Here is a 12,601-nt window from a genome sequence, read left to right as displayed (position 1 = left end):
TGTCATAACAGGCTTCATAAACCACCGGCAATTTAACAGCATTGTTGTCCATCACATATTTAGTTCGGTTTTCATTATCTCCGCCAGGTGAGAGCCTGGGGGGGATTATGCGTTTGGTCGCGCGTGCGTGTGTGTGTGTGTGTGTTTGTGTATCTGTCTGCAGCTAATCTTGCATACTACTGGGCTGATCAGCCTAATACTTGTTGTGCATCCTGGCAGCAGGCCAAGGACCTGAATTCTCAAATATTTTATTTTAATTAATTTCCATCATTGTCCATTGAAATACATTGAGTTCTAACTACTCACTCTTCCTAACCGGCTGGTAGGGGCCGCAAGTGATCAACAACTGCTTCCATTTGGAATGAAAGACGAGTGATGTAAAATTTCAACGTTAAAATGCCAACAAAATAATCCGCCAACTAACGGGATACGTTAATATTTGAATCTCGGGCATTTTCACATTGAACTTGATATTTTACATCGCTGGTCTTTTGGAATTGTTCCCGTCCAGATTTTTCCTGTCCAAATTTGAAACGTACTCAGATTGATATTGGATTTGCAGCAGAAACCACCCTCAGGTCTTCCAAAAACATTTCAGAGAGGCAGAGACTAGATTAAGATGGACTGCAAGAAACACTTGAGCACACTCCTTGAGAAGTTGCTGAAAAAGGCACCAGCTCATCACACATTAGTGAGAAGCATGCAGTGCCTCGATCCGAAAGGCATGGCTGCATCTAAGGAGCTGTGCGTAAGTTAAATGAAAAGAATGTTGCACATACTTGTTGAAGCCAAACACGTAGATGAGGCAATGTGTGATGATATCCTCCGAGAGTTCAGGGAGTTTTGTGATTCGGCTGCTCATCAGGCTAAATTCAGATTGAGTGGACACCCTGCTGTATGAGATAATGGGGACAAAACCATCATTTTACTGAGTGTGGGATGTGGTGAAGATTCTACTTGTCTTGTCTCATGGACACGACAGTGTGGAGAGAGGATTTTCCATTAACAAAGAATTGACTGTGGAGAATCAGAAGGAGAGGTCTCTGGTGGCTCAGAGGCTCATTGTTGACCATGTCAGGTCTGTTGGGGGCATAACCAAGGTAGAGGTCACAAAAGAGCTGCTCCTTTCGGCTGCAGGAGCCAGGCAGAAGTACCATGGCTACCTGGATGAAGAGAAGAGAAAGAAAGAACAGCAAGCTGTTGACTTGAAGAGGAAGGCCCTCACAGATTAGGATGGAGGCTGATATTTGTGCCCTTGAGAAATCGGCGGATGGATACGCTGAGAAAGCAGAGGCCACAAGCAAACATCACCAAATCCAACAGTTTCTGCCGAACTGCAAAAGAAAAGAAAGCATCTCTGCTGAAGATTTGAAAGCATATTGACAAGAAGCTTGCAGAAATGAAAAAATAAACAGTGTGGAGTGTTTTTTGGGGATTCAAACAGGAAGGTTATCTTCTGTTAATGCTCAATTAGGTTAATGGTAAATAGGAGGCATAGTTGGTTTAAAATCTTCTTAGTTACAGTTTGGAATACAATACAATACTTGTATTCCAAAAGACAGTTCCTCTCTGACACTGCTGCCTTCTGAAGTTAATGTCAGTGTTACTGGACACTTTTATTTACTTATTTATTTCTCAAACATTGTTGCCTCCCAGTCATTTATGTTAATTAGGGCTACACAATGGAGTTTTCAGGGTTTGACACATTTTATTCTGTAAACATCTTACTGGTATGTCAGCATCACTTAAATAAATGTTCATTTTGTATCAAACCACATAGCTGTCTTAATTTTAGTTATGATATACTGTGGTAAATTCTGACTTGGGTTTTTATTATTTTTCATGTATACACAGACATTTTAGAGAATGTATGGTCATGAAAATTCACCTCAAAGGCATGGAAAAGTCATGGAAATTTATTGGGAAAATGTGTATGAACCCCGTGAGAAGTAATAGAAAATTATTAGTGAGCAAATAAGCACTTATAAAAATTTGTTTCAGGTGGGATTTAACCCTGTGACTCAAAGATCCACAGACTGCTACATTACCACTGAGCCACGAACTGACTAGCTGTAAAGACCGGCAATTTTCTTGGGTAAAAAGATATAAGTCCATTTTGTGTGTGTATGTGACATTTTGATAGCTGGTATAGGTGAAGGATTGGCTGGTGTATGTGAAATGACCAATGAGGAGTCATATTCTTTATGGGCTAGGAGTATTTCTGGCAGGAAAAAGAAGAAAAAGGAGAAAATTCAAAATCCCTCTAGTTTGAAGCTTTATTGTGTGGATGTGAAGTTGTTTATGAATTCTGTTTGTTGAAATGGGGTCAGAATGTTCAGTAATGAATGTTTTCAAGGGCTGAGAGTCTGTGGCTGTTGCGAATATTTCTGCAGGGAACCCTGAAAAGTGCCAAACTCTCAGTGCCGTATAGGTATGGGGCATGCCCCACCAAGGCGTAACTTGGCTGGATGGCATACCTGCCATCCCAATTTCTTTATTTTTTTTCGGGTTGGGCTCGGGCTTAGTAAAATACATGTGGCCAGACCAAACTCAGGCTTCAACTCACCCGGGCCGTGTCTAGCCGGGCTTGAATTTTCAACACATGGTCTGGTTCCATGCCTTGATTAGGTAATGACCTCCACTTACAAAGCCCCATGGCTAGCACCTATACCTTTGCTTGCCACAGGCATTCAGCGCAATGGGCAGTGATGGGATGACTGTGCTGACAATATTTTGAGAAAAAAACCCACTGGGGGGGGGGGCAGTTTACCAGTTATAACCCATGTGATTATCATTACGGCAATGAGCTATTGAAACTATTGGAATGTATTCATTTTTGACAGCAGATGAATTTCATTATTTGCAACACTAACAATTGTTTAAATGGGTCTTACATGTAACTTTACACACAGAAGCAGATTACAACACCAACAAAAAATACTGAAGAGCATTCAGCAAAGAAATACAGTTTAAAACTGCACAGCATTATGACATAATGAATACTTTCTTACCGGTATAAGTTCATTTTCCAAAGATTTCTCCAGGTCTTCGGTTCCTTCCTCTGTTGTCACAAAGTAAAAAGGCTCTGCGTTCCCTTCTTTGGCCTCAGTATTAATATGACCTACTTCTCCAGAGATCTGGACTGCATTACCCAATTTTACATTCAGTGATTCTGCTGACAGAGAAAGAGAGACATTTGTGTTAATACTGCATGTGAAATGGGATTACTTAGACAGCAGTATTAAATGGTCTCAAGTCATATATCAAAACTGGGCATCCAGAACAAAATTACTTCAAAAGTTGAGAAATCTGATTCCCTTTAAAGGGGAATTGCAAAACAGCATTATCCTCATTTAACAGATCAAGGCGTAACTGATTAAGTCTCTCTTAGTGGCTGGCCAAAGCAATGGCTGCACTGAAATATTGGTGACGAACGGTGAAATTTTGACCGAGTTATACAGTTTACATAACAATGATGTACATCTTTACCCTTTCTCGTAGGAACTACATTGGGTGAAGAATTTGAATTTGGAGATACCTCCCCCTGACCCCCCATACTCGGCGAAGGAGTCTTGATCAAACATATAGAGACTGGGGATTGCTGCTGTTGCGACTAGTATTAGCTTGTGAGTTGTGACCATTTTTAATGAGGTTTCAGTGCCCTTGGATGAGGTGGGAAACATGGACCTTATCTATAGTATTCTGTAACATCACTCTCAGTAAGAGGTTGCCATGTTGTATGGATACTGGAGCAAATTAGCAGGCTAGACTGGAGTGACATCGGACAGCAGCAGCACTGATCATACAAAAATGACAGCCAAATCCAACACTAGTTACATCAATACTAGCTAACTAAAAAATTAACTAAAATGTGTATCTGTATCTCGTGAAGATCTGTTAACCCCTTATAGCCCAATTAGACGCCAGTGTCCAAAAATACCATTCTCTGAAATGATTTTATCAATCACTGATTCAAGGCACAATACTGTAACACTTCCTACACAGTTGTAAAACTATTCGCACTTTGATGCAAAAGACCCACCTCGATCAGTAAAACCACCTGAGATAAAAATTATAATAACAAGGTGGTCCCCTTCCCCAAAGGAGAGCTGAAATTGATACCCCAGGTTGATGATTATAGGTTGAATACATTTTATAATCCAATATCTCAACACTCAAACAACCGCTAATACTACAGTGAAGGCATTGGCTAAAATCTCCCTCTGAGCCCTAAGCAATCAATTTGCTCTTTTTATGTTGGCTAGCAAAACTTTTTGTGCATTATGCATTCATTCTATTGAGCTGAAGGGGTTTTCAGGAGCATTTGAATACGAGCTGTTCTGCCTGTGTCAGTAGAAAAAAGTAACCTTATACCTTACAAATAGTGAAAGAATTGTCTCAATTACACATTCCACTCTGGGTATTTTTGGCCTTGAAACGAAATATAACAAAATTGCATTTCACATATTACTTTAGTTTTTTCCTTGATCTTTTTTTTAACTTGTCACCATATGTCAGAGCTAGTGTGGGAGTGTCTAGGTTTGGGTGCGCTTGCTGTTGAACAAATAGTGTAACCTGGAGTGTAAAAATGCAAAAGCCAGGGAAATGTGTCTCCCTCATTACTGATTGAGAGGATGAAAGGTGTAATTTGTCTGAATCTTCACTAGATGGCAGTAGCAACTAAGGTAGCCAAGTCAGGTGACGTATGCTTGTGCATTCATCTCGTTGATGCAGCGCAAGCTTCGACTCAGTTAACTTCAGTAGCGATAGGTGTTCTAATTTGGAAATATTTTATTATAGGAAGATGCTGTATTGTTATGAAAATATGCTATTTTTAGATATACTTTTAAGTGTTAAGTGTTTTCTACTGTTTAAAGATTCTTTAGTTGACAATTGTTTAATTTTTGAAATATATTTAATATATTGTTCAATTGTTTTGTGTTCTAACATTATGCTTTAGGCCTATGCTTATTAATATGTTGAACAAGCTTCAACTTAAAGGTTGTTAATAAACCATGAATTTGAAAATGAGGTCAACCCTTGTGGACATTACGTTTCTGATATATTAAGGTCATTTCAGTATCGTTAGGTACCGAGTATCGAATCAGTATCGTTTAAGTTTCGAGTATCGTTTCAGTATCGAGTGTTGTGATACTAAACCTGGTATCGGTATCGAAGTCAAAATTTTGGTATCGTGACAACACTAGTGTAAGATGCAGATAACGTAAAAATACATTGGTTTATTAATAAACATAATCACTGGTCAAGTCAATGAGAGCAAATATAACCACATTCAATACCTATAGCTGAACACAGGATGACATGCTGGCTAAGGCAAATAAACATGAACATGTTTACCAACAGAGTGCATAGCCAAATTATCCTGTACGGCAATGACTGTAGTACCAGGAGAACTGTTAAGCAGATTCTCCCTGAATGTTTTTTGGACTTCCCTTAAATACAATCCTGAGCAAGCCTTCCACACTCCACAGTTCCCTTTCTTTGCCCAAATACATCTGAGCAGGAATAGGCCTGTAACCCACCACTCAGAGACCCTGAGACCCCTCTTACTCCTCCAGGAATAGAGAAACTGCCCCTGGTCCCTTTATGATCCAGACACTCATTTAGGCAAACACATCCTCCACATCCTCCTCCTTTTGACCACATTCCCACATTCATTCCTATTCGTATGTATATAACCACCCATAAAAGTTTTTTTTTTTTGGGACGCGTAACATATAAATGATCCACCTCTCCTGTCTGGCATGTCTGTAATTGACATTGCTTCAAGCTGACGCTTGACTGAGCTTGGAATTTCCGTTTGCCTAATACATGTTACTCTATTCCTCCCTCCTTGTATCTCATCCTTGCATCTCTTCCTTGTGTTCTCCATTGGGTGGCGCTAAGGAGCAGGGAAAGGATGTGAGGAAGAGATGCAAGAAGTAAAAATAAACAATTGAAATGATCCTCTGGTCGTTTCCTGAAACTAGTGTCTAGATTGTACCAGGATATGATTCAACCACATTGCATTTACACTTGGTAGTCAGATGTACTTCCGGTTAGCCAGATTTAAATCTATTTGCTAATTTGCACGTAAAAAGCCAAACCCGATTTCCTGTTTTGTTATGCCTCTTGGAGAGCAAGGATTGTGGTATAAAGCACAACTGACTTTATTCTGGAATGCACTACCATATTAGAAATAAGTATTTAGTATGATCTTTTAACAAGAGATATCCACAATTTTTAGACCAATGCTTCCCTATCCAAAATTCAGGTCCCATACACACCCCCTCTTCCCCAACTAGGATAAGTCTGTCCTAACAAACTGAGCAGCCAGACGGAGAGTAGTTGTTAGAGAAGTGACAGAAACCAGCTGCAACAGCCACAGAGTATGTTCACAGATTTAGCCTCTTTGGGAGAGTGGCTTGATGGAGGCCACGTCCGAGAAAGGCCAACTTCAATTCACACCTGGAGTTTACCAGAATATGACAGAACCTAAGACCTTTCTGAAGACTACTCTGTGGTCTGTTGGGACTAAGGTTGAGCTCTTTGGGCTTAAAGCAGAGTGTTATATTTTGCACAAACCAAAGCACATGGCAAAACTACAAAGGGATGGCTTAAAAGCAAGAAGGTCAGTATTCTGGTATTACCAAAGATCACTGAACATTTAAGACACAAAAGCTGTGTGTAAATAAACAAGGTGTATTAGTTCACTTTTAGATTATGATTGGCATAATAATTTAAATAATTCAATTATTATTATTATTATTGTTATTGTTATTATTATTAATAATAATAATTAATAATCAAAAGTAAACTCTCAGGATCAGACATATGATTACCAAAAAAACTATCAAAAAAGGGAGGAACTTATTTAAAATTTGTTGTTGAAGTGATCCTTCAGAATTTAGAATTATGTTTTATGTCACAGTAAAATAACATGCACACATACAATCATGCAAATGATTTATATTGCTTTTTCTTAATACCCAATGCCTGGACATCGACAAAATACAATAGGAAATAAGCTGGAAGTTAGATGGGAATTATCTCCAACTATAAACACATATGATGCATTGGCTATTGTTTTAGTAGTGTGTCAAAACAATTGCTTACAAACAAAAGACATATCCTGTATAATTTTCTTACCTGTTGTCACAGTGTTCTCGTTTATCACAATTTCTGTCAAGCACAGCAACAACAAAACAACTAGGGTACACGAGGACCCCATCTCCGCTTGTTAATGTTCTTCCCACTCAGAACTAATAAGTAAGATGACTTATTGAAAATTCGACTATATGCTTATCGCATTTACTATGTCTGTAAAGTCTCTTAAATTATATGCTGGCCTTTACGTACGTCCTCTCAGGTGATAATTGACAGATTTGCACTGGGGTTTTATGAAGAAAAAGAGGGAGGGGAAAACTAGGAGGAGGGGTAGAAGTACAGAAGGGAGTGTAGTAATTTGGGTATATGCATGGATTCCTGTTCAGTGCAATATGATGTACTGCAATAGATCAAATGACTTAGGAGTACCTCTACTCTCAAGTGATTCAAAATTTGTATTAACATGAAGAATGAGCTTTTAATATCTTATGTGGGGAAGAAAGTTAAATTGAATAAATAGATGGCAGTCATTATTGAAGTACTCCTCCAAAACTATTCTATGTATACTGTTGTGTGCTCATATGCAGCATTGAGCACTCATTGATATCCATAGTGTCCTGAATTAAGTCTTATTTCTTTCTCTCCTTCTTCATTCTCACATTTTAATTTTTGTAATAATGGTTATATTTAATGATTTATTTTTTGTGCATGTCATTTGTGGTCATCTGTGTAAACAGTTTACATGTCTTTCGTTTTTTTGGGCTATGTTGTCTATGTTGTGCTCAAACTGACATTCATAAATGGATTTTTGAATAGTAAAACTAATAATTTTTTTTATATGTGCTATCTCACCTCTGATTCCCTTTATGGGTTTAATTTAAAAGCATTAGATCTTATTTAGCTTTCTCTCCAACTTAAGGAAAGAGCTTCCCAATTGAATATTTTGTTATTCAATTCTTAAAAAAGTATCATTGTTTGGAATTGTATGGAAATCAAATAAAATTATCAAAAAAGTCCTCCACCTAAAAATCATGTTTTTACATTTTCAATGTAGTTGCATTTTTAGTTAGAAATATAAACTGAAAAATGAAACACCGCTGTTTGTTTACTACTGATTTAGCTGATATCACATCAGTCTGGTCTATCACAAATAACTGTTTCCATCAACAGCTTTATGATGATAGACACTACCTAGTGTAAGAAACCACTGGATGCTATCTCCAATATACATAATATTTCCTGAACAGAAATAGCATTTTATAGAGCTATTTAATAGAGCTATTTTTAATAGACCTCTTCCTTTCATTGTACTTTTATATCTCTTTTCAATGTGCTTGACATATTTATGTAGTGTTAAGCACATTGTGTTGCAAATTTGTATGAAATGTATAATGTATAATGGTCTATAAATAAAGCTTGATTTTAATATTTTATGTATTCTACATTTGTTATTGTATACTTGAGTATATTCACATTTAGGCATCTGTGTGTGCGTGTCTTCATTTTTTCACATAATGAATTTGTGTGCTAATTTACATGGAAAACTTATCCTGTCGGGGCTTCAGTCAGAGTCATTTTAACCTATGGGGAGGGACCCCACCCACATTTGACTAGCACGTTTTCTCACCTTCAGATATAAAACAGAGGGCTGCTGTTGTCTATGGGGAATATCTTTTCCCTAATAATTTTTTATTCTATTTCCATAATTATTTACAGAGTTAGCTTATGTTCAAAAGTATCTCTCTGGATGAAAAGTACAGATAACAGCTGTAAGAGTTGCATGTGAACAACTTCATGCCTTTTGAAGCAAGTTGACCACCAACTGACAATCCAAATTCTCTGCATGATTTTTTTTTCATTTGTTCAGAAGTAAAATACTGCAAGGATATCAAGTTTTAAATATGACTATAGCATAGATTAAGTCTTCCCATAAAACCAAGGAAAGTCGAGTTAATTTCTTAGATATGCAGCACAGGTTTCTGTCATTAAGGCAAGGAGAAACAATGAACAGAGATCTCTCATCTGTCATTTACAGCCTAATTTGCATATTTGAATACATTTTATTTGATGAGATCAGGATATACAAAATATGTGAAAAGTCTGGTCTGGGCTCAGTGTGCACATACTGCACCATTTAAGCTCAGGTTTTCTGACTGCTTTATTTATTTAGTTTAAAAAGTTAATTTTAATTCATTCTCATCTATCCATTCACTCACATACTTATCCCTACATTCAGTTTAGACTCCAAATAGCCTAACCTGCAGCATGTCTTAGTACTTTGGGAGTTCCCTGAAGAAACCCATACCCATAAATCAATCTTTATTTTGTATTGCACCCTTTACAAACAGATTGTCACACAACTCTTCACAGTGGGAATTTTCCTGAGAGAATCCAAAAAATCTGAAAACCCATTTGAGCTCATGTAAGAAAGACTGTACACTTATCCCCTTACATCTGGCTAAATTCATGGAAATAATGGGACACAGAGAACACTCATTAAACAATATTTTTGGAGAAAAATATTTGTGATTATATTTAATCTGTCATCTTTCCAAAATCCTAATTTAACCAGTGGACAAGTACAGTTGAATCACCTGAGGCTTCTGCTCATGCCTCAGAACTGGATTTTATTACTGTAATCTCTGTACAGCCCCTTATAAATCTCCCCGAATCCTTTGCCTTGAAAATCTCTTCAACCAGATTTAATCAATCTAATTTGGCAAAATCAAAACAAATAACCATAGTGGTTGGGCACATGATTGCTTGAGGTATTAGACTACTTGTGGAATGGTCAAAGAAGCAGGTCAGAAGAACGAGGCAATGCCTCTAGGACTCCAGATTGCATCATTGTACGAGTATGAACCAGGAGAAAGCTCGGGCTGGCAAGGTCTGCGAACTCTGGGTGGGGAAAGAGGCAAAAGCCCTGAGGAAGACAGCACTAATGGAGATGGGTCAGGAACTATAGAAGTACGATGGTAAGTATTACACATGTAGAGTGTAATATGTAAAAGCCACAGGGTGCTGTACTGTGGCAGCATAACTAAAATCAGAGTAAAGGGGTGTACTGTACTGACAGCACCTCAACACAGCAAAGGACAGCTAAAGAAGGTGCACATGTGTACAGGAATGGTTCAGTTTATAGCCCTGTGTGTCAGTGGTAGCCACTATCCATGAAAAGAACCAAATTGACAAGCAACCTTCAGTGGGTTAACCCTTTAGGCCAAAGTTGAGGTATACATGCAGAAGTATGCATTACCATTCCCATTTCTCAACCTGGATGTAGAGTTCCCATGATGCTCCAAAACAGGCAAGTGTCCTTTATACTGGCCATGGATGAGCATCCAATAGCGCTACAATGCAATGGTGCCTGGCTTGGAAAAGTGTTTAAGATTATTTCCTAGGGGTACAACTGATGGTGTAAAAAACTAGTTTTGAGGTAAATTAAAAAGATTCCAAGCAGAATATAAATTGTCATGATATACAATAATTGATTGTCTGCATTTCATTTAGTGCATTTTTGTGTTTTGGGCATATTACTCTATTGCTTTTTTTGTCTGTCTTGTATCATGATTGATTCCATAGAGATAATCCTGTTAACAATAAACATAATTTTGATCAAAAAATCTGACTAGATAGCTTGAACAATTAAAATATCAGATAATACTTACTACACATTATTTCAGAACAAAATGCAACAATGCTGGTTACAATCATTTTGCTCATTGCCATTTGAAGAAGCTATTTATGAGAAAAAATTCATTTTCTTTCATTAGAATGATTTTGTGTGAGAGTATTATTTTATAGTTTTATTTAAAATGTGGCAATGATAACATTTCCGCAGTGAAAATATGGTTCTGTTAAATATGGTATGGTACAGAAAACATGGTAAACTTCTACATAATGTATTGACCTTGTTTTGCCATTTTTATTTTGCATTTGATATATGAGCCAAAAATAAGCATAGTTTAACTTTGCATGAAGAGTTTTGCAAATTCAAGCACTGAAACTAGTCCAAGCAGCTGTTAATAGGTAAATGCTTGTTCCTGGCCTGTGGAGTCTGTAAATTCTTTAAAACCCCTAGCATAGTCTTTTGTACCTGCTGATTTGAGTAGTCTAAGTAGTTTTTCCAGTACTTCAAATACTCTTATTTCAATGTTACATATTTCATGCATATTTATGAACTGGAATATGTTTAAACTATGCAGTAATTGTACAGCATGCCAGCAGTGTATTTGTCCCTTTGTTTTCTTACAATTGCTTTGATTCATTTTTAAGTTTCAATGTGCAAAATGTCAAATGATACCCCATACGAATCGCCTCATACCATTTGATAAAAATAAGAATAAATATAATAAATCAATTCTGACTAAAAATCAATCTAAACAAAACAGCCTGGACATGTTATTGAGATTACACACATTCCAGTCAGAAGGATTTAATCTACATTTTAGCAAACAATGTAAGTTATATACAGTGATCATTCTGATTCTGCTATATCAGATGAAGTTGAACTCAAAATGCTATATAGTATACAGGGCAAAACAAATTATACTCATAGTCAGTAAATCATAACACTGAAATATTTCTCAAGTTTAGTAACTGAAGATAATTTCCTCTAAATACTATAAAATGGGCATTAGCAAATATGGTAATGCTCTCATTTAATTCAAAACATGTTATAGTACTGCATAATTCATTTGTTTCCCCTAATTCAGTTGTGAAGTGCAATCTAATTGCAATCACAATTATAGCTACAATCAACAACAAAGGGCCAAGTGCTACAGCGCCTCCATGCAACCAATTCTGCTGGTTGCCCAATTTGGGCCCGTCCCTTCCGTCCCCCCACCATTTTTGTGATAAGCCATGCTCACATTAATTAGGCAAGAGCCTGGAGGTGATTATGTGTTTGGTCGCACGCGTGTATGTGTGTGCGTGCTTGTGTATCTGTCCGCAGATAATCTTGCATGCTACTGGGCCGATTAGCCTAATACTTGTTGTGCATGCTGACAGCAGGCCAAGGACCTGAATTCTCGAATATTTTGCAAATCGGTTGACAAAAAGTATTTTATTTTTATTAATTTCCATCATTGTCTATTGAAATACATTGAGTGCTAACTTCTCACTCCCCCTAACCGGCCAGTAGGGGCCGCAAGTGATCAACAACTGCTTCTGTTTGGAATGAAAGACCAGTGATGTAAAATGTCAATTTCAACGTTAAAATGCCAACAAAATAATCAGCCAACTAACGGCGTACGTTAATGTTTGAATCTATGGCAATTATTTTGTTGGCATTTTCACATTGAAATTAATATTTTACATCGCTGGTCTTTTGGAATTGTTCCTATCCAGATTTGCAACGAAAGTGCCAGACTATAACGGCAACGTTAGCTGTGTCTAACACATCGTGGCTGATGTGAATGAAATTAGCTAACATGTCACCACCTTCAGCATTACTTCACTGAACCGGCATTTTTGGGATTTTCAGTGGTACGTG

The 12,601-nt window shown here is 37.3% G+C and overlaps 1 protein-coding gene across 2 annotated transcripts in view; it reads right to left on the bottom strand.

Annotated features, from left to right (window-relative positions):
- Window positions 1-7,355, bottom strand: part of LOC135248041 (mucin-19-like) — a 62,058-nt gene extending 54,703 nt beyond the window's left edge. Inside the window, exons 1-2 of one of the 2 annotated variants that reach the window (XM_064322204.1) lie at window positions 7,150-7,355; window positions 3,012-3,175 (exon numbers count right to left, since the gene is read on the bottom strand). In XM_064322204.1, the coding sequence (XP_064178274.1) occupies window positions 3,012-3,175; window positions 7,150-7,231 (246 nt within the window). In that variant the 5' untranslated portion in view covers window positions 7,232-7,355. The remainder of the gene's footprint in view (window positions 1-3,011; window positions 3,176-7,149) is intronic. The other variant, XM_064322205.1, reaches the window with a different exon arrangement.
- Between the last annotated feature and the right edge of the window lie 5,246 nt (window positions 7,356-12,601).

This window comes from Anguilla rostrata, chromosome 2 (assembly GCF_018555375.3).
Source record: "Anguilla rostrata isolate EN2019 chromosome 2, ASM1855537v3, whole genome shotgun sequence".
NCBI lineage: Eukaryota > Metazoa > Chordata > Actinopteri > Anguilliformes > Anguillidae > Anguilla > Anguilla rostrata.
Note: the sequence above shows the minus strand (reverse complement) of the source record. Positions and strands in the feature narration are given on the sequence as shown.